Raw genomic sequence first — 22981 nt, forward strand, 5'->3', positions numbered from 1 at the left:
CAGGCATGTCCACATGTGCAGCAAAATTACAGGGCGTAAGATCAACAGTCTGAGCTCTGTGAGTGAAGTGAAGAAACTGTGTTCACACGTTCATTCAATATGAATCACATTTGGGTTCTGCAACAGTTTCTATCATCCAAAACCTGAACCCTGGAAATTTGGCCCCTATTCTGTGTACATTGCAAATTCCTTCATCTAATAATAAAGTTTAGCCCTTTATGTAAATATTTCTAGTATCTGACACCAAATACAGTTCTTAAGATTTTCAGTGTTATTCATAGTGGACACTGCTCTTCTACTTTACCAGAATCGGCTGCATACAGTGCTTTTCACTTCTCTCTAAACTATGTTCAAAAGCTAAATTATTTTTATTCGCAGTCATTAAAATATATCTACTTTGCCTCTCCTTTCATGTCTTTTTAAGGATGGGGCATGTGAAATGCTATTACCCTACTGTTTCACATTAAATTTACTGAGACTTCTTTTTATTCACTCATTTTCTGTTAGATTGCAAAATATCAAGAGACAATATGAGCTGTCTGGATGACGTACCTTTTAAAATGTCCAAGAGCTTTGAAGATGACTCTGCGGAAGGCACCAACTTAATCAGTTTAGCCGACTTTGATATTCCTGACTGCACTGAGATCCTAATGTGCACAATGGTAGGTTAGTCTCTGTTCTTAGAGCCTTTGTTAATTTGGATCTCTTATTAATATCCATGATATTAAGAGTAGCTTAGTATTTTTTCCCACTGAAAAGGAAAAAAAATCCTTGAAATATTTCTTTCCTGGACTAAACACACCTGTTTTTGCAGTCTCATACAAGGCCAAAGATTGGTAGAGCAAAGCCCAGATCCTGCTTTGGCCTGTGCCCCAGGACCTGAAAGGGAATTTTGGCCAGCCAAAACTACCCACGCTGGCTAGGACATATGCTGCAGTGTGGTGTATTCTGACAGACTTAGACCCTGTTCACATTACAGTTGAACATTGTGTTTAAATGCACACATTGGTTGCTAGAACAGTTTTGTCCGTCATAGGAAACTACTGTGGATTTTCCCCTTTGGCTGGCTGTAGTACTTTTTTATCACTGTCATTTCGGTGGTTGTTATTCCAGAACCCACTAGGGCAGATTTCCTAGGTTACAGTTGTTGCTAGCACAGTTTCAACCATAGGATGGACAGGATTTTAATTGGAGTCCTCTCTGAAACCAAAGCAGTTCTTTTTACAGAGATGTTCCACAAGTTCTCACCAATAGGCGGAGTCATTGCACTTTATTCTTGGCAAGCCTGTCTTATGTAGGACTCTTCCTAACACAGATTGATGCTGTTTACTCTTGCCTGGAGGAGCTGCAAAGTTTTAAAAACCACATCGCACTTCTTCACTAGTTCATTGTTGCTCAGCTCTGCTTTGCTCCCTGTTTTAAATATCTCCAATATGCTAAGAATAGTTTTTTGAAGGAGATTGCTGCATCTGTGCCTTATGCACCATGTGTAAAACTGGTAATTGACGACTGAGAGGTGTGCAGTCTCCTGATTTTCACGTTTGTGTTTGCACAGGCATACCAGTTGCCTCCTTCTCTCAAATTCTGACCTTCATATTTTGCTTTGGAAAAAAACAATATTATTCTTCACTTGAATTTGATAAAAGCTGCAAGATTGGATCTAAAAATCTTTCCTCAAAGTTTGGTGGGTTTTTGCTCTGGCGATTTGGTTCAGGTCCATCTCCAGTCGTAACTCTAGAAAGTACTGGGCCTTATTGTATGTAAGTGGTAAAAACAGAACTTGTGCTCTGACTATGGGGTATATTTGTCTGACAGCCCATGAGAGTTCTAGTCTGGCGAGCTCCAGGGCATGATATAAGATTTATTTGCTCAATCAGGTCTTTAGACTTACATCACAAATATATTTACATTTTAAAACAAAGTATATGAAAATAGTACCCCTTCTACTTCTATGCCAACACCCTCAGTCCACAGTTCTGTGTTTCTCCTTTCCCAGTACTGTAGGTGATAAATACTTAAAACAAAGCATAAGGTTTTGATTGTGAGCTCAACTCTGGAAGCTATTTGGTTTCTAAGCATTACTCAAAGATTAAAAAAAAAAAAACGAAGTTCCAGTGTGAACTTATTTGAGTTGGATGTAATTATTTCTGAGAGGCGGATACAGATCTATGTTCAGGATTACAGATACTGGGGCAGACTGTGGATATTGGCATAACTCTCTTGCCTGAGATGGAGCTCTGCTGATTTACACCAGCAGAGGATGTGGCCCATTGTGTCCAGTCCTGCACCCCTTAGTCTTGCAACTAGTTCTATTGTGAGCATTACTCAGGTGAGTAAGAGTGAAGGTTTGAACCCATAAAAGTCTTTTAACTGACATCACATCAGGTTTTTTTTTTAAATACTGAATTATTCTGCTTACTGCTATTTTACAGCATGATTTCTCATTAGAAAGAAAGGTGCTTTACTGGATTGAGGCTGCTTCTGGGCAAGAAACTCCTTGGTATGGAGTTACTACTGATGCTGTGCCAACAGCTCCACCTTGCTGGCTGCTTTTGGTTGATCCTAAAGAAAACTATGTCATCAATACACAGAATGAGGAGAGAGCTGGTGGGAAAGCAAAGGATGGTGTGACACACACAACCTCTGTTCGGAGATGTGTAAGCCTAAGTGCTGCTGATGTGAAATATGGCCCTCCCACAGCCAGGGGTGCACCATCTGAGACGGAAAGTGAGGACTGGTACTCTGAAGAGAATGAGTATTCTGAGGACGATGAGTATTCCTCAACTACTGGTGAAGAAAGCAACAAAGAAGAAGAAAACATTTTGGATAACAAATTTGTTGAAAGCGCCATGCCTCAGCATTCCAGAGTTCACCAGTTTAGACCAAGGACTTCTCCGGTATTGTTAGATCCATCTTCTGAAAACTGCTGCCATGAGCCAGTTACCGCAAATCTGATCAAGCAGAGAAGATCCATGATTTTATTTAATAATATGAAGAATGAGTTGGAAGAAGCCAAAAAGAAGTTAGCTGCTTTAGTGCATCCTTTAAATAGAGCATCTGTTGAAAGGAAACTGGCTCCAAGACTGGTTTCTCTCTACCAGCGCTCTCGAAGTAGCAGAAATCTTAGATACGGACCTGCCTCGGATGTATCCTTGATGGGAACTTTAACCCCAACACCTCCACCTACCCCTTGCTGCAGTCCCAGGACACCTTCTGCTGCTAGATCAATACCTCCAATAAGAAACCATAAACCCACAGTTGCGGTAAGATACGGCTTTTTGATACTGTGTACCTTTGTCAGTGCTACCGGTAGTAGTCACACAGCCCCATGTAAAGTGGGGTGAGAGAGAAAGAAGACAATGCAAGCTATATAGCAGTATTTCCCAAACTTAGGAGCTGAGGAAATCATAAGCATTTGGCCTTCGTTATATGTTGAGGCTGAAAACACTGAAAAAATTAATTGAGAAAAGTTGAGTAGTGGTTGGGGGACAGGTTTTCACGAGAGCTGGTCTAAACTTTTTGCTGAAAATTTTTTTCAATGAAAAAAATGCCTTTTGGGTGACATTTTTGTGAGACGGTTTCCATTTTCATCAAAGAACTACAACCATTTCGATTATTGCCAACTGGCAACGAAAAAACAGTTTTCAACAACGGAAATTTTTTTTGGTTTTCAATGAAAACCTGAAACTGTAAACAATTTTTGCTTCTTTGACATTTTTGGCAGGAAATAAAATACATTTCGCAACCATCTCTTGTTGTATCCCACACACAGCTGCCTCCTCAGTTCGCTCTTTTGGCAGTTTCAGAAGGGATGCCATGGATTGAATGAACATGAAGACTAAACTACTTTCTCACCCCTAAGGTGCAGCTCAGGGTGGAAGTACTACACTATAACTGTCTCTTTTGTCCCTGTTTCGTTGGTAGAAAGACCTCAGCTTTCACTGCTGCCAATTCTGGCACCTCTTACTTGCACAAAATTCACTTTTAAAAAGTCTAAACGGGAAAGAAATCATTATGAACTAGTTCCATAGTTACATTATAATGTCTGATCATGTCACCATAGAGTAAGTACCACAAAATGACAGAATGAATGTTGCAGTTTCTGTCATCTTAAATTTTCAAATTCTATCATAACTACTTGAGAGATGTCAGACTTTTGTTTCTTAAAAGCCACAGGTACAGTGACCAAATAAATGAAAGGCAACCTCAAGTTATATTTACTTGCATGAGATTTAGAGAGAGTAATTATGGGGTGGTTATATGCCTATGCGTACTCTGTAAACTAAACCATTGTTAAATTTAATTACTTATCCATCATCCCAATCTATTCAGCTATCATACATCATACTGTATTCCGTAAGCCCCTAAACGGGGTGAGCACTTCTCAGCATGAGACATTTTCTAGGATCTCAGATGGCTTTGTCTTTCTCTCTTGCTTATGGTTTTATATCTTTATACACACAACACGCTCTTAAATAGGAGATCAAGTGTTTAGACGGTCACTTTTTTTAAGTCTTCGCCACCTGACTATCATCTCATTGATATTATAATCGTTTCCTGCTTGGCCAACCAACGACAAGTAAAGAGCTTATTGGAGTTAGGAACAGGATTCCCTGAGAATTAGAAGCTGGATGTGATCAGTTTACCATATCAGCATCCTTTGATCTGTATTTGAATCCATGCCTAGACTTAATTAAGTCTAGTCTCATTTGAAGGGAGAGCCTGTGGACAAATTGTTGTAGCTGTCCCCACGTAATAACTAGATTGGGTTCTTTTGTTTGTTTTTATTTTTAGAGTGCACAGCTTAAAGTTTTCCCAAATTTCCAGTGTGCAGACATTGTCATCTCGGTCTGTTCAGCGTTTCCCTGGAAACATAAATTTTGATCTCAGTAAGGTCATTTGAAGTTAACTTTAGAATATGTTTGAACAGGATATATAACACACAAATTCACATGCATGATAGCTAACCTGTACTGGAATCATTTATTTATACGCTCTCATACAGAACCAGAAGGGAATTGTTCCATTTATTGGAATTTTCCTCTGGTTGCCCTGTCTAATGAAATTATGTTAAATGACAAATGCCAAAATGATGCTTTTGAACATCCACAATTACCTTGTTGTTCTAGAAGAGGAGAAAAAGTATTCTTTTAATTGTTCCACATAGTACTAAATGCTAGTATCTTGTAAATGAATGTGTCTTAATTAGCTAACATAAAGTATTGTGTTTATTTTTCAGTCCCTCAGCCCCTATTCCTGTCTTCCACCCCCTTCTGGGGCTCTGCGACATCCAAGTTCCCACAGAACTCATTCAGATTCAACAGCTGACCTCCTCTCGGCATTAAGCCAAGAGGAACGTGACCTTATTGAGCCAGTTATAGCCTTGGGTTATCCGATACGCAGAGCAATCCTCGCCCTTCAGAAGACTGGAAGACAAAGTTTAGGTCAGGTTAGTGGAGCCAGTATTGCTTTACTTAAATGGTATGGAAAATACTTGATAAAGAACAATCATGTAAGAAGCTTCTTAGTGCAATATCATCTGGTAACTAGCCAAGTCTTAAAAGAGACGCCCAGTTCTGCTTTTGGGAAACTGTAGTAGTTTATCATATGTCCTAATAAGAACTGAAGTAATTCAGGATTTTTGCCTTAGATCTTCAGTTTTTAAGTAATAAAATTGGCTTGCATTATGTTCAGCCACATTCCCATAGGCAATACTAGTTGCTGTTTTACTATTTTATAGTGTTCTATTTATTATATAGAACCAAAAACCTACATCGGTGACCTACAGCACAGTGTTATTTTGAAGTGAAGATTTCTTGTGTTCATGGTATGGAAACATTTTTGCTAACAGATTTTTTTTTTCTCAGTCATTGGATCAATATGATTTATCGCCGTGGCTCATCTAGTCAGAACTGGAGTGTGTAATTCCCACTGAGATTTCTTGTTTTTTCACCAGAATTAAAGAATTTGTTTCAGAATGGTGATTAGTCACTGAATACATACAAATAATGCCTTAGCATTATACTGGGTCATGAAATATTCTAATTTGTCACCAATGCATACATATCACTTATAGTTATCTTACTGGATGCCTCTCTGCACTAACTAATATCTGAGCACGTGCCAATCTTTAATGTATTTATCCTCACAACCTTAAGAGGCAGGAAAGTACTGTTATCCCATTTTACAGATGGGGAACTGAGGCCTAGAGAGTGACTTGCCGAATGTCACACAGGAATTTTGTGGCAGAGCAGGGAATTGGACATAGGTCTCCCACGTGACTGGCTAGCACTCTATCCACTAGATCATCCTTCCCAGACCAGTTCTGCTGTTTAATGCAAGTATTTCTGTAATCCATATTGGTGAATGTTATTTATTCTACTCACAAAGGCTTAAAACAAGCCACATACAGAGAAGTGGGCAAAGTGCAGCCTACATGCCCTATGTAGTTAATGGAGTCATGCAGTGTGCTCCTGACCATGGGTGCCGCCATCATCTTTAATATGGAGGGTACAGCCCACAGAGGCTATACATCCCAGCAGGCAGTCCTTCATATTACAGATGAGGTTGGCTGCAATCTGCTCCATTTTATGCAAATTGACTGCGGCACTCAGGTTCTCACAAAGTTACCAGTGCAGCCCTTAGCTAAATATGTGGTTGTATCCTTCTGCTCCCTATACTGGTCTCTCTCTTTCACCAGCATGATTTCCTCTCTCTCCTCTGGTTGTGTAGGGGCACAGCCCAGATGAAATATAATGGTTAGCTATGAAGACTTCCAGGCTCAAATTACCGGTGTAAGTCTGACCAAATTAGGCTAAAGACCTTGCTGGAAAAATTTTTCCACCAAAAATTAAAAAGAAAAGAAAAATTAAGACTATTCATTGCTCCTTAGTGTCATGTTGGGCTGCAGTGTGGTGCTGACAACTACAGGCAGGGTGATTGACAGTAACATCATATGGTAGCCAAAAATCACTGCATTCTTTATGGTGTTGAGTAAATCTGCCAGAAACTACCCTGATTCCCAAAGCAAGATTTTTCAAGATTTTAGCCTTAAAGAGGCAACATTCACCCCAATTTTGACAAAAGAACATGGTTAAAAGGCTCATACAGGGATAGGGATTGCCATAATGAGTCAGTGGGCCATATAATCCAGTATCCTGTCTCCACCAGTCACCAGTACCACATGGTTCTGAGGGATATGGAAGAATTCCAAAGTGGATGGACAATTATGGAATAACCTGCCCACAACGGAAGTCTCTTCCTAACCCCTATCAGTTAGTGCGTGGCTTATGGCTGACAGAGAAGTAACCTTTCTTCAAAACTTTTTGATAGTCCTTGTTCATTCCCTTTGGGGCACCTGGCATTGGCCACTGTTGGATACTGGGCTAGATGGACCTTTGGTCTGACCCAGTATGGCTGCTGTTATGTTTTATGTTTCTAATGTAACTGTTCTCATTATCTGCCTAAATGCCCATTTTAAAAAAAACTTCTTCTAACTCTTGGCCTCAATTATACTATTTTGTTGTAGTAGAGAGTTCCGCAGGCTGATTATGCATTGTGTAAAAAAGTTCTGTCTGTTTTAAATTTGCTGTCATTCCACTTATTTGACTGTCTTATTGTTCTGGTGACACAGAATACTTTAGGGATGTTTTTAACAGTGGATTTCCCCACCCTTGGTCCAGAGCTTGCTCCCAGGGAAGAATAATGGTTTTCCCCCATCCTTCATTTTGAAGCCATCACTTTTCTCCATTTTGGTTCGACCTATTCTTGCAGTCAGTGCCATTCCTGTGCTTCATCTCTGGCTGTGATGCTGGAACTTACAGGCTGCTCTCTGATTTGGCTGGCAAGACACTGGGAATTTAAAACCAGTGTACAGTGCATCCTGTTTTAAGCAGCCGCCTATGGAACCATCAGATATTGGTGGCCTAGGAGAGAAGGGCCTTTTTTGTGAAGGTCAAACAAACTTGTAATGGAAATCTTGAGAATACATTCAAGTGAATGTGTAAGCTATGGGCTTGTTAACTTGTTTGAGTCATTGCATTGCTTTTCTCTGATATGAAAAAACAAATATTGTTCTGCATAGCATGACAGGTAACATAATGAAGGGGGGGGCAGGGGGACAGATGAATTACTGAGCTACAAGTGTACTGAAGAACTTCAAAATTGGTTTGTACCTTAGTATGTTCCATAGATTATAATGCCAGAATAAAAACTCTGTTAAGAGGTTTTCTTTGATATAAGATGCTCGCACTGAGGCTACCTGGTGTTTATAACCATCCTCAACGTTATTATAAGACACAGGAAAAAACCCAGAGAGAACAGCTTAGGATAGATGCAAGCATTAAAACTGTGTATGTATTTAGTTTTAGTTTTGGAGAACATGCCTATCTAATGTTTTGTGGGTGCATTAATATTCTTGAAAACCAAATGCAAAACTTGTTGTTCCTAAATACATTCCTCCAGGATAAGCTAGCTACATTCTTTCTCCACCTCCACAGGCAAAAGATTAGTCTATACTGTACCATGAAGGTTGATAGGTCACAATATTTAGAAACCTGTTTTTGTTTAGTCTTACTGATGTTTTTTTATAATGCTGAAATCTTCCTGTTTTGCACAAGTTCCACACCGTGCTTACACAAAATGTCAGATTCTCTGAATTGTTTGCTTCTGCAGTGAACATTGTAAGCCAATGTCCCTGTTAATGGTCAAAGAAATATTGTCAACAGAACTGGCTTTTTAGGAAGGAAGGTCATGAGACAAATAAAAACAGCAAGTTATTCACGTAAATGGCAAGCAAATAGAGGCTGTAATATTTGATTTGATAATAGCAAGTGAATTTAGGTTGTTCTTGTTAATCCTCATTACCGCACTGCGGGAGAAATGAGTATTTGGCCAAATTTTTTTCTTAGCTATAGAAAGCTTTTTTTTTTTTTTTTTTTTTTGGACATTTAGCAAGTTTTATGATCTTTTAGTGAATCCTTCTACTGGCTTTGATGCTGTTAGTCTGGCGGAGGGCCACTCGTTTTCTTTTACTAGTATAGACTTTGGAGATTATAAGTCAAATTCTCCTCTGGCATCAACAGACACAACTTCAAGTGAAGTCTATGGAGTTGCACCCGCTTACATCAAGTGGTGAATTTGGCCCTGGCTTTTTTTACCGTTGTATATTTCATTTATTGTTTGTCACATAAGTTTTTGGGCAGTGAATGGCTTATGTGGTATTTATAAGATACCACTGGGAATTGTGCTGTCAGCACTCCAAGAACAATGAGGAAAGCCAAAAATAACTGTTTGCTTTCAGTAATGACAGCTAACAGGCCTCCGTTGGGTTGAGGGGCATATTCTGCTCAGTATTCTGGAGCAAGCCCTTAGAGGGTTGAAGTTTTGAACATCAGGAGTGACGCTGTGAGCATGGCAGGTTACAGTTCAGCACCACCTAGCTCTCTAATGGTACAGTCTTTAAAAAAACAAACTTTAAAATACTTTTTTCCCCACATCAAGTAGAGTTCAGATTTCTGGATTCCCCGGGGGAGGGGAAGTCTCTCCATTTGTTCATATTTCCCACACCCAGAGAATGGGAAGATCTTAGATGATGATCTTCTCCAGGGAAGTGATGAAAGTCCTGCTGCCTGAGTCACTGAAAACTCGTAGGAACAAAACATTAGGCAATGAACTGAATGGAACAAGTTTGTGTCGACTCTTTCCCATCTCTTTTTTTAAATTTGTGATCCTCCCTCTACTAAAAACTGGTGCAAAAATATAGCTGACCTTAATGGAGACTGAAAGACAAAAGGCCTAGTTTCCTGAAGTGTGGCTGTAATATACAGTTTTTGCCAGCTTGTGGGATAATGGTACAATGCGCAAATTACTTATATTCCATGCGTTTCTTGTTACAATCCTAGTCTATTCTCCAATCCCAAATTCAATCTGAACAGTCCAGCGTTAGCACCATTGGGCACCTGAGAATTTAGGCCTGATTAAGAAAAACATCCAATTTTACACTTTTTTTTTTTAAGTAAAGGGCCAAATCCTTAGTTGATATAAATCAATGTAGCTTACTCAGGCTACCCTGATTTGCACCAGCTGAAGATCTGGCCCACACTGAGGGAATGTTTGCATAAATAAGCCTCATACAACACCAGGGATGAAATCCTGGCCCTACTGAAGTCAATGGCCAGAATTTTATGAAGCAGGGGACCCAGCCTCTCAACCAGGAAAGCTCCACTCGAGGCCTTTAGGGATTTTCCACCACGATGGAACAATTTGTCCCTTCCTGTACATCTGGCTCTGGGTAATAAGATCCTCATCCCCTCGAGGAGCTCTGGTGACACCTCAATCATGAGAACAACCTCCAAGACAGAGCTTCCATATTGCAGGGCTTTGGAGTGGTGGGCAGGCAGACTCCTTCAATCAAAGATTTCATATACAGGCAATAGATTTTGATTGCTGCTCACCCTCTCTCCCTGAGGTTATATTAACCCAGTTTCTTTGTTGTTGTCTCTCTGTTGTAGTTTCTCAGTTACCTTAGTGCCTGCGACAGGTTGCTGAAACAGGGCTATGAAGAGGGGCAGGTGGAAGAAGCCATGGAAATGTTCCAGTACTCGGAGAAGAAGGTTAGGTGCCTTCAGAGCAAAGAGTCATGTTGCTTAGGCCTTGTATTAGAGGTGGACTGAATCAAACCCCCAGCATGACCTCCAGAACCCCTTTCCTTGTGGGCTACACCGAGCTGTTGAGGAATCCAGCTCTGCCTCACACAGGGAGTGCAGAGTATTTGTGAATGGCTCCATTACTGCCCCCGCCCCTTGTAGTGGAAACACTATGGTTCCATAGCCCCTGCACTGATGAATTCTATACTGCCTGGGCACCAGCCTCCACTGTGGCCCATCTACCTACTAGTTCCACAATGAGTTGCCAAGGCCCCTATGCAGGCTCTCCACTCTGTGCCTTCCTTTCCCCAGACGGCCGAGCCATGGCACTGTGACTGTGTGTGAGGTCACTTTTGGCCAAGGGTGTTGGGAGGTGCCCCTAACAGTGTGAAAAACTGGCACGGAAGAGGAGAAACACTACCTACCTTCGGGTCTGGACTGTCTGGCAGAACCCCGAATTTCACAACATGCAGGATTCTTCTGCTGATTTAGTTGCAGATGAGAGGCTGTGGAAAATACCGAGGCCAGTAAAGATCTGGTGCAAGAATGAAGGGTATGGGGCGGGGAATAAATACCAGCTTGTGCTTAGTATATTTTTCTGATTTGATGTATCTTTTTCATGTAATTATTTCCTAATATAGACTGAAATTCTATTTCGTTACTCGATAATAGTCATAATTTTCCCCCAAACAAGGAGTATTTCACCGTTCTGTTGGATAGGGGCCACTTTAGAACCAGATTGACCCCCTTTTGGAATTGGTGAAGTGAGTGACTGTTTTATCACAAACAGTATTGAAATAAAGAAACAATAGTTGTTACCTGCCGTTAAAAGCTAGCCCCTTTGTCTGTTCCATCCATGGCATGTGTCCAGAAAAAGGACATTTTCTCTCTTTTAGAGAGGTGGGACCAGATTTACCACAGATGCCGGCGGGTGTCACTCCGTTAAGTCAGTGGACAGGTGTCCACTTTTATCTGTGGTGAATTTGGCCCAGGGTTTTCAAATTGTTCTGTTCCCAGTTCTGCATGGGCAGCCCCTGCAAGTATATGGAGCCTCATTGACTTCCCTGGGGCCCTGCCTAAGCACAGGAATTCACCTGTAAGGAGCAGCATTCAGAATCAGGGCTTTACCATCCACATTCTGTGCCATTGATTTCAACATTGTTCTTTAAATGTAATTAATCCTGCTAGATCATATAGATCGGTTGCATCCTTTCACATACTGCTGCTTCTGCTGAAACCTTACAATGAATTCTCCTTGAATTGATAATGATAAAATAACTTCCTTTCTGTTCCTTTTCCCCCCCCAGGCAGCTGAATTCCTGCATCTTTTAGTGCAATTTAAGGATATGGGTTTCCAGCAAGCTGAAATCAAAGAGGTTCTTCTGCTTTATGAGAATCATAGAGATAAGGCACTAGAAGAGCTGATGACACGAACACAGGGATCAAATCTCTGGTAACAGTGACATCTTTTCATCTCTAGATTGACCACCACCATAGACCCATGTGTGTCAGTTTCATTCTAGATGCAGGCTGTTAATTTAGTGAAAGACATGACTATAGCCCCTCAGAAATAAGCCATTAAAGTTGCATCTCATTCTCGCCTCACTTTCTGTGGCTTAAATTCTGCAAAAACCGGGACATGGCTTACAAGGCTTTGCAAAACATGGCCTCCTCAGTACAATACCAGCAAACATAGCCAGATGTGAACTTTACACAACACAAGCCAACAGAAAAGGTTTCTGTTTTTTTTTTTATAAAAGCAGGACATTTCCCCAGAAAATTAGTTCCTGTTTTCTTGAGATGAGTCCTCCTGTCTGAAGTGTGTAACCAAATTCCAGATTTCAGCCTAATAACATTGGCTTCCCATTTAAAAGGATAAAGGTAAAATGAATACAATATTTAACTGAGTGTAAGAGAAGAACAAAGGCTTCTGTTGTAATTTTGTTGGTAACTAATAGATCATGTTTATCCAGTAAGATGAAAAATGGCTTATCCAAGACGTATGCCCTGCATGTACAGGAATTTTCATGAAATTTGGACGAGAACTGAAGGAATGATTCTGCTCTGTGTCCAATTGAAGAAGGTGCGGAGAAGCAGCACAATTCCAGAAGGTGGGAAGTGGTGGCTCAAATAATCAAGTTTTGCACAGTCTTTGAGATCTGGAAAATTTGGATGTAGGCTTTTTTTCTGGTGTAACTGACATACAAAGAATGTAACTGATCCAAATCACCTTCTTGGATGTCTCTCTGCCCTTTGCAACGTTACAGGGAGAATGTTGTCACATAGATGAACTCAAGCATTTGATTTTCCTTTGAATTAGTCATAGATGTAATTGCTTGTGAGCAAGGGATATTTTCTTTTTTTTTTCTTAAATATGTTTATTGTGTCTTTTCCTATGAAAATGCCAACTGGCACAACTTAGCAGGGACAGTCCTTAATTAGTTGCAGAATATTTACCGTTTTCCATTGTGTCCTTCCAAAAGCTTTCATAGTGCAATCTATTTCAGCTGAGTTAAACAATCTGTCCTTACATTTCTCCCCCATGTTCCCATTTATAGTTTTAAATATCGTTGTTTAGAAAATGCCCCTCTGTTACTGCTTGATATTCTACCACCCTCCTGAGGTGTCACAGCAGGGCTGGAACACCGGCTCTTGAAAGAGAGGGTGATCTCATGGTTAAGGCCCTAGACCGGAACAAGGGGACCTGAGTTCAATTCCCAGCTCGGCTACAGGCTTCCTGTTGGACCTTGTACAATCTCTTAATTCCAATTATGAAATGGAGGTAAACTTTTCCCACTCTTTGTCTGTTTTAAATAGACTGTAGACTCTTTGGGGCAAAGACTCTCTCTTGTTATGGCATGCCATGGACCAGGTACACTTCTCAGGAAGTCTTGATTGTCTCGTCTATGCCTGTGTCACAGATCCTAATGAGTTCCCCTGCCTGGCCACATGCTAGGATTGCTGTGAGGGGAATTTAAGCCTTTGTCCTCTGGCTCCCCGGGGTATTTCAAGCTTCTAGAGCCTGAACAGAGCTCATCCCCTGCCCCAATCTCAAGGTCCCTAGGCACAATCTCTATGCACAGACCTTCTATCTGGCACCCTCTCCAAGGGTTGGAACCTGCTGACCATTCACCTAACGCTCTGGGCACAGCACTGACCCTCCAGATTTCCTGGTACTTAAACACATGCCTCTTCATGCATCCGATGAAGTGAGCTGTAGCTCACGGAAGCTTATGCTCAAATAAATTTGTTAGTCTCTAAGGTGCCACAAATCCTCCTTTTCTTTTTGCCTCTCCCAAAGTCCACCCAAAAGGTGCAAAGCTTCTAGGTTACAGGTTAATTCTCTCAAGGGCTCACAGTAGTTGTGATGCAGTCAACACACACGTTGCCCAGTCGAACATTGCTATGCTCTTAACGGATAAAGCCCACAGGAGAGTACAGATCATACAAACCCTCCTAAATACAGTGTCCCTCATGGGCCTAAGGTTCCCTTGGGGTCTTTGGGAATCATCTGTCTTCCCTCAGGCAGGCAATGTCCTCCACCCCCATGCCTACCTTGCCCCTGCAGCAGACTCCCTCACTTTCATCTGGGGAAAAATGTTTCTCTCGCCCAGTCTCCTCCAGTGAGTCTCTTTAGACTCCCACTAGGGTCACCTACTTTTTTTTGTTCTCCTGGTAACTTTCCATTACTACCACCCTACTCCCTTCAGACAACCGGAGGAAATGTCTTCTCCCAGCTACAGGAAACAAACCCATTGTCCCTAGGTGTTCTGTTTTGAATAGACGATTGCAGCTCACTCACCGTGGTCTCTGGCCAGCAGAAACTATGACACAACCCTGCTCGTTCATGGTAGAGCCACGTACAAGTAGGCTTCCCATGACACAGTAATGTCATAAAGTCATCCATCACTCAGAAGTGGTACAGACAGAACCCGCAGTTCATCACAGACTAGAAGGGAATTGCTTTGATTCCTAGGCTTTTTATGCCTTCCCTTGGTATATAACTGCAGAGAGCAATATGGCTGTCCTACTGGAGAGATGCTCAAGCTACTGATATATGTTGTAAGTACAAAGCACTGAAATAAACAGGGACAATTCTGAAACCTTTACTCATGTGAGTAGTCCCAGTGAGATCAAAGGGACTACTTCAGTGAGTAACTCTAAATCTGCATATTAACACTTGGTCTCCAAATCAGAACACATGCTTTAAAAAGAAATTAGTTTGGCCAGTAAGTTAGTTCTGTGTGTGACAGGAATTCTGCAGCCATATCCGTCACATACATACTTTTCCTTTCTTCACTTCCTTGCAGAAGTTTTTCACTTAGTTACACAAACATTTATTTTTGAACACAGTCCTTAAAAGGCAAGTCCATTCTACAGACAGAATTTTTCATCCCATTTATTGTTGCCAAGATGATGTCACTTTAGAAAAAAAAAGTCTTGCAAAACGTTAACATATGATTAAAGAAACAGTTTAAAATCTAACTTTGTATTCAGAGAAGTACACATAATTAAGATGTAAAGGAATAGATAACCATTGTGTGTTCCTCTCCAATGACTACAAAACATTCTGACTGCAGTATCTTTTGGGTAGGAAATAAAATTTGCAGATGGTCTTGTGCCCACTTATGGTAGAAAGGGTGACTGTGCCTAATGGTCTGTGTTTGAAAGTTTGTGTTGAGATTTTTTTTTTTGGCCTTGTATAGCTGATTTTTCACCACCTGTTCTTTTTTGAACAATTCTCCTTTCAGCCCTCCAAAGCTGGCCGTTCTATGTACAGGTGGCTTATAGAGGCAATGGGTAGCTGACTCATCAGTTTTACTTTGTTGAGTGTTACTTTCACTTTAGCTTTGTGGACAAGTTAAGTTAATCAATGTATTCTTGCCTTGCGACATCCACATCTTGCACACTGAATCCCAACACAGGTTTCTTCTCTAAATGTTACAACTCTAGGACACGCTGTGTTTTAGTCATGTGTATTTCAGGAAATCTAAAAGCTGTGGACAAAAGCAAATGAAGGGAAGAAAAGGTGTCCACAGGGGCTAGAGGTTGTCTTGCTTGGCCTCTTTGAGGCTATACTTATAAGGAATGGAAAAAGCCTGCTGTATTAAACTATCCTGGATGAGTTACATAAGCCTGTAATAGTTATTTTAACTACTCTAAAAAGGGGGTTACGCGGATTACTCAGCTTAAGGTGATTTTAAAACATAATGCCCTATATGTGCTGCTGTTAGTTTAGGAGACAACTGTGTTAAGTGTTAACTGACTTCAGCTAAGATAGGACATAACTTTGTCTTCACTGAGTTTATACTAGCCCGTTTGCAAGTAATAGTGGCAGGTTTCCAGTTGTAACAGTTTAGTTCTCTACTGGAGGTTTAAATGCAAACAGAGGTACAGCCTGCTTCTCGCTCGTAACATTGTTGTCAAATAATGCGTGCAATTATAAAAAGGTTAATGGAGCAGAATGACTGGAGGAGCACTCTGCTTTCTATCTTTGTCATACATGGTCTCATATCAAAAGGGCTTTCTACCGATCTTTAGCATCCTTGTACTAAGTAACATCTCATTTCAAAATAAAAAAGCAAAAATATAAAAATCAAAGCTGTTTATTATTTGAATTGAAAGCAACTGAACCAATGAGAGGAAGGATGATGGGAGTCCAAAGATAAAATCATGTCAACAAAGTGTTTACTAAATTGAATGTCCTCTGTGAATTCACAAGTGGATATGAATATTTTCAATGCAGATACTTTACTCCCTCTCTAGAGAAGGGTTGGCTCATTTTCAGAGCAACCAGCTATTTTCAGGACACCTGAGAAAGACATGCAGGGACTGACAAATTAAAAATGCCTTGACCTGAGCCTAAAGGCCTTGTGATTGCATAATTTCTACTACTTAAAATGAAGCGGCCAATTAAGCGTCAGCAGGCAGTGGGGTGTGTTACAAATTGTTGTAATGAGCCATAAAATCAATATCTCTGAGTCCCTGGCTTTTAGTGTTTAGCAGAGCTATGAATTAAAGTTCCTACACTTGCCTTTTGAAGGATAGCTATAGAGCCCCTGAAATCCAGCCACTAGATAGCGATCAAACCAGCACACAAAAGGGGTGGCAACGTAGTCCTTAATCATGATGACTACATCTATGAGGCCAAGGGACAACTCTCTGACACCACCTACCATAAAGAACTCGAAGACCCCATAAAACAATTTACACAGAAATTTAAAGATACCATCAAATCCTTCCCCAAAACACTTCCAAGACAATTTCTGCAACCTCTTCCCCCATGAACTCACCCCAGGGACCTTCTACATGCTTCCCAAGACGTACAAATAAGGGAACCCCAGCAAACCAGTCATAGTTGGCCACTGCACTCTTACTGAGGGACAGGACTCATATAAACCATCTTCTAATCATTCACCACACTAAGGGCCAGCTTCTTCCAAGGTACTACCGACTTCCTCCAGAAACACTGCAACATTAACAATCTTCCCCTGTCCTTGCTACCATGGATGTCACCTCCCTATACACCAACATCCCTCACCACAGCAGCATCACTGACTGTCTCAAATACAATGCTCAGAAATCCACCCCAAACACATCGCCAAACTCATCCATTTCATCCTCACCCACAACTTCACATTTCACAACAAACACTTTGTCTAAGCCATGGGTCAGGAGTATGAGGATGGCTCCCCAATTTGCCAACCTCTTCATGGGCCACCTTGAGGAAAACTTTCCGGAAAATGCACCATGATCGACTGAGTTACATTGATGATATTGTCATCCTGTGGACAGACAACCTAAACTCCCTCATAGATTTCCACCACGCCTTCAATAACCACCACCTATCCATCCAACTCTCTCTAGAACACTCCCACACCTGCATCATCTTCCTAGACACCATGATCAGCTTAAACAATGGAACCCTACAAATGACTATAAACAAGAAACCCATGGATTACCAGATTTACCTTCACAGAGCCCGCAACCACCACAGACATCCCAAGAAATCTGTTATCTGCAGCCAGGCACACCGATAACACAGAATTTGCTCCAAAGAGAAAGTCTAGGGGACATACCTAAGCACATTTAAAACCACCTTCGCTAAACCAGGACACTCCACGAGAGACGTAGATCACGTTGTGGAATGGGCCACCCAAATGCCAAGGGAGAACCTGCTTCCATACAGGAAAAAGAAACCTCCCTGGCCACATGCCCCTAGTTGTCACTTACTACTCCACACTGGAACGTACATGGGGTATCATCAGACAACTACAACCCATGTTTGATGGGAATCACATCCTGAAAGAAATGTTTCCTGAACCCCTTCTTCTGGCCTTCAAACAACCCCCCAACTTAGCCAAGCTCAACATCAAAAGCGAGCTCCCCACAGATACACCAACTCAAAGTGGCACCAGATCCTGCCATAGCAATACATGCAAAATCTGCAGACATAACACCTCTGTAATGATCATCAATATCCCCCCTCCACAACAGACCTTTCAAGATTCATGGGTCCTACACATGCCTATCATAGCATGTGGTGAACCTCACCCAGTGCAACAGATGCCCCAACACCAACTATGTGGGTGATACCAGACAACCACTAACCTCTCAAATGAACTGACAGAAAAATTATACAAGACAAACCCACCCTCTCACCTGTGGGCGAACACTTTTCACAAAGCGATCGCTCCTTATCTGACCTCTCAGTCCCTATCCTCAAAGGAAATCTGCATAACAATTTCAAAAGGCAGGCCTGGGAACTTAAAGTCATAACTGTGCTAAACACTAAAAACTAGGGACTCAACAGAGATACTGATTTTATGGCTCATTACAACATTTTGTAACATCCCCCACTGCCTGCTAACCCTTAACTGCCCACTTCATTTTACATGGTCTCCTATAGCATGGGTGAAGCCTTTACGCTTAACAATGTGTCCCATCTTATATTTAGCTTAGAGGCTCTGGTGCCTTCCCCAGTTCTGAAGAAGAACTCTGTGAACCTTGTATGCGTATACCTTCTACCAGCGGAAGTTGGCCCAAAAAAAGATATATAGTACTTCACCTACCTTGTCTCTCTATAGAAATAGTGCCTAGCTATATAATTATTTGCTCCACTGGCATTTCCATTATAAACTACTTTACCAAAGCATTCATATTGCAGCCTTACCATTTTGCTTCCAGGCCAAAACATGACACAGTTGGAATGGAGCTACATTGAGTATTTGGATAGAGGCAGTAAATGAAGTGTTTTGGGCATCTTTGTCTTGAACTGAACAAACAGGCTTCTAAAATTTGCCCAGAACATGTCTGATCTGATCTGTCTGGACCAGGGAAATGTTTGGATTTCACAGTTCCCTTGCATTCCTGTGCAGAACGATGCTAACATTCTGAGGACGTAGGGTAACAGCTGCAAACAGATACTGCTCCAGACTCGTTCTGTGCATTGGGCAATGAGGCCTCAATCCTGACTGGGGCCTCTAATAGAAGTAGTAAAAATCATACTCTAGAGATTCTCTTGCCACCTGCAATATTTGCGCATCCCCATTTCAAAAGTCATGCTTGTGACTGACCGTGTAACTCTTTGTTGTTTGAAATGTTCATCCTGAAAGTGCATAGCTGAGGGCTGGAAAGTTCCTTGTCGTGTTGTGCATGACTTTAAGACAATACTAGCAGGAAATGTCCACACCTTTGGTGTAGATCTTGTTTCAATGAGCAGAACTCTAAGCTAAATCATGAGGTGGAAACTTTTTTGCCAAGCGGTGGTGAGATGGCTATTTTTGTGTTTCTTAATTTGGTAAAGTCACAACCGGCAAGTGCAAACTCATCAGTAGTATTGAACTTGGTTTGATCTGGCATTTCACTCTGGGCAGACATCCAAATGACATGACCTAATGGTGAGTTAAGGCCCATGCAACACTTAAGCCTCTGAAGTACAGTTAAGTGTGGCTAAAGTGGTCTACAGGCCTTGTGTTGCTGCAGAGGGGTGAATGTCACTGCTTACACAGAGATCTCTTGGCTTCCACGGGACTGCTTGTGCTGATACGACTTTATCGGGAGGGAAAGAGGCAGCAGCTGTGAGGGGCCCCACCCATTAAGAAGTGATAATAATGAACAACAATGAACAAATGCTCGATAATGAACTCCCTGTTCAGAGGCAGGAGAAACAAGGATTGGACCCTTGCTGGGTTTTCCAATGACATGAGGTGCTCCGATGACATTGTGATGAGCACAGATAGCTGTCCTGTGCAAGGAGAATGCTAACTTGCAGCACAGAGTAAAGTTGGAAGCAGAAAATGGTGGAAGGGAAAAAATAAATTTCCAGTGTAGGAGTCAAGGCAACCTCACTGAGACCCTGATCGTACCTGGAGTTTTGCCTAGGTGGCACCTACACCCACACACCTATTTCATCAGATGCATGGAGTGAAAAATACAGAAAGCAGTATAAATATTACAGCACATGAAAAGATGGGAATTACCTTACCAAGTGGGGGGGTCAGTGCTAATGAGGCTAATTAGCACTGACCCCCCCCCCAACTTGGTAAGGCAACTCCCATCTTTTCATGTGCTGTAATATTTATACTGCTTTCTGTATTTTTCACTCCATGCGTCTGATGAAGTGGGTTTTAGCCCATGACTAAGCTTGTTATGCCCAAATAAACTTGTCTCTAAGGTGCCACAAGGAATCCTTGTTGTTTTTTTTAAAAGGCAGTAACTGTTATGACCCACATGGCTACATACTTGAAAATGCAGGGAACTTGGCAAGAGCTAGAAATCCAAGAATTTGAGGTGTGCCAGCTGGCATTCTTTTCTGTTCTATTTAGATTCTGGAGTCATGGAGGGTTAGGAGTCTACTCAATTTGTGGAAAAATGGTTGTGTAATACTTTGGCTCTTCATGTTGATCACCACTTTATATGCACTGATAGGCAGAGTCAATCCAGCCAGCTGAAGGCTCTTCTAGCAATGCTGTGTGTGTAAGGTTTGTAGAAATGAGAGAGAGAGAGAAGGGGGGTAACAGTTCTCCAAATACTCCAGATAAAAGGGTATTAATTTGGTGTGATACAGTAATGATTTTCCCAGGTCTTAGCCTCAGAACCCAAGAAAGAAGGAAAGCAGGGGTGGAAATTAAACATCTAAGTGTTCAGTGACCTGCCTGATGAAACTGAGTACAGCATAAAAACTACACGTTTGGCTCGTTGTATCTGGAAATAATGGTCCCTTTGACAACACTGAATTTTTATGAGTTTGAAGGTGAACCTAGACTGCTCTTCTACTGATATTTTTTTCCTTTCTTATACTTTCAGCAGCCTCTGCCTGTCCCAGTTTATCAGGTCCTAAATATATCCTTCTTGGCTAAACTGTGGCTTTTTGAATAAATAGCCTTGTACCTCTGTTGAAATCCTTGACTTAGCTGGCCCCGCAACTTAGCAGGTGTCTCAGAGAAAAGGGAATAATCAGCCAATCAGTGCAGTTTTTGACACTATGGGGCTGATTGCCGAGGGGCAGCAGCTCAACCAACCCTGGCACTTCAGCACCCGGGCTGTCATCTGCGCAACCAGTTGGGGGGGTGAGTGTGCACCAGCAGCCATGCGCCAGGAATGCCAGAAAGCACCAATGGGGCCTTGAGCTCTGCAGGGGCCTCTTGGCGCTATTGGAATGCAGCTAGGGCTGGAGTTTCAGAAGGGCTGAGCACCCAAAATCCTGTCACAGTCAATGGGAGCAGTGGATACTCAGGCCCACAATTAACAATAAGAGGTGCCAGGGTAAATCCATCTCCTTGGCCCCTCTCCAATTCACAGAGAGAACCAGGGAAGTTCCTAGTCTTCCCTCTCCTTGTACAACTGAAACACAGATCTACCCTAGGCCCAGCCAACCACCATACACATCCTTTGCCAGTGCCCGCCCTGATCCTATTGACTTACCAGTTTGTCGTCAGTGGAACTGGGGCCTTCTTCCCATGCTCGGATGCGATTTCAGTGATTCCAGAAGTATTTTCCCCTTCTTTTTGATGCTCTGTTTATTTTTAAATAGCCTGATCGTGGCACTGAGGTGTGGGAAACTTCTTGGGAGAGCTTTAAATCTGTCTGATTCAGGCTCTGTTATGCAAACAGGAAATGCTCATTTTCTTCTGTTTAAGAGGCTGTTCAAATTTAGGAGCAGGTCAGTGGGTAGCCACTGAGAGCGCTTATTTATGCCTTTTTCTGTATCTGCAGAAAGGGAATGTATTGGGCACCGTCTGGACTAATAAATTCGTTTGGGGATCTCAAAATAAGACAATGTCAACAAGCTAACACTCCCTAAACCTTGTGGGGTTCACACTAGGCAGCCTCTGTGCTTCTCTAAGGCAACAGTAAAACTTTCCTCAAGTCTCCCTCAAGGGAGGTAGCTTCATTGCTAGAGGATGGAACTGGGAGTTAGAAGATGTGGGTATGGTTTTCCTGACTCAATGATGCTGAGCATCAATTAACTTTTTTGGCCTCAGTTTCCCCATCTGTAAAAAGGGGATCATGGTACTTACCCAGCTTTGTGCAGTATTTTGAAATCATTGACCGAAAACCATGGTGTGAATCCAAATAATTACTTTGTATACAGTGTACTATGTGTCTGGTGGCCCCATACAACTTCCCAATCACTGTTCTCTGCCCCTGTACAGATCCCAACCCTGTGAATCACTCTCTCTGGAATTTTGCAATTGAATGGGACTCTTTTTGGTTTGACTGTTTCTCTTCAGTTCCTACCTGTACTTTATCAACTCCTGTCCTCTCTTTACAAGGATATAGAGTATCCCTTTTAAAAAATCCTCCATAAGGGATGTGTCTGTCCGAACTGTGTGCTCCTCCGCACCTGTTGGCTTTCCCCCAGTCCTTAGTTTACAAACTCTTCTGTGACCTTCTTAATTTTACATGCCAGCAATCTGGTTCTATTTTGGTTTAAGTGGCATCCATCCTTCTTGTATAGGCTCCTCCTTTCCCAAAAGGTTCCCCAATTCCTAATAAACTTAAATCCCTCCTCCAAACCCTATTGTCTCATCCACACATTGAGACCCTGCAGTTCTGTTTGTCTAACTACACATGGAAGTGGATGTATTTCAGAGAATGCTACCATGGAGGTCCTAGACTTCAATCTGTTACCTGGCAGCCTAAATGTGGCCTCCAGGACCTCTCTCCTGGCATTGTCACAGAGTGAGCAGTAGGTAAATGTGCATCTCTTCTGGTCATAATTCAGGCTCTGTCAGCCACATTGCACCGTGTCTTTGATCCTGAACCTACACATCTTGTTTCATCCAGGGAAGCATCAGTATTTCCGTGACAGGGGAAAGGGTCAGCAGTTT

The 22981-nt window shown here is 41.8% G+C and overlaps 1 protein-coding gene across 1 annotated transcript in view; it reads left to right on the forward strand.

Annotated features, from left to right (window-relative positions):
- Positions 1-22981, forward strand: part of UBAP1L (ubiquitin associated protein 1 like) — a 29901-nt gene that overhangs the window by 4785 nt on the left and 2135 nt on the right. The window contains exons 3-7 of the mRNA XM_074966564.1: positions 508-662; positions 2433-3263; positions 5240-5449; positions 10512-10613; positions 11954-12099. Coding sequence (XP_074822665.1) covers positions 531-662; positions 2433-3263; positions 5240-5449; positions 10512-10613; positions 11954-12099 — 1421 coding nt within the window. The 5' untranslated portion in view covers positions 508-530. The remainder of the gene's footprint in view (positions 1-507; positions 663-2432; positions 3264-5239; positions 5450-10511; positions 10614-11953; positions 12100-22981) is intronic.

This window comes from Natator depressus, chromosome 10, assembly GCF_965152275.1.
Source record: "Natator depressus isolate rNatDep1 chromosome 10, rNatDep2.hap1, whole genome shotgun sequence".
Taxonomy (NCBI): domain Eukaryota; kingdom Metazoa; phylum Chordata; order Testudines; family Cheloniidae; genus Natator; species Natator depressus.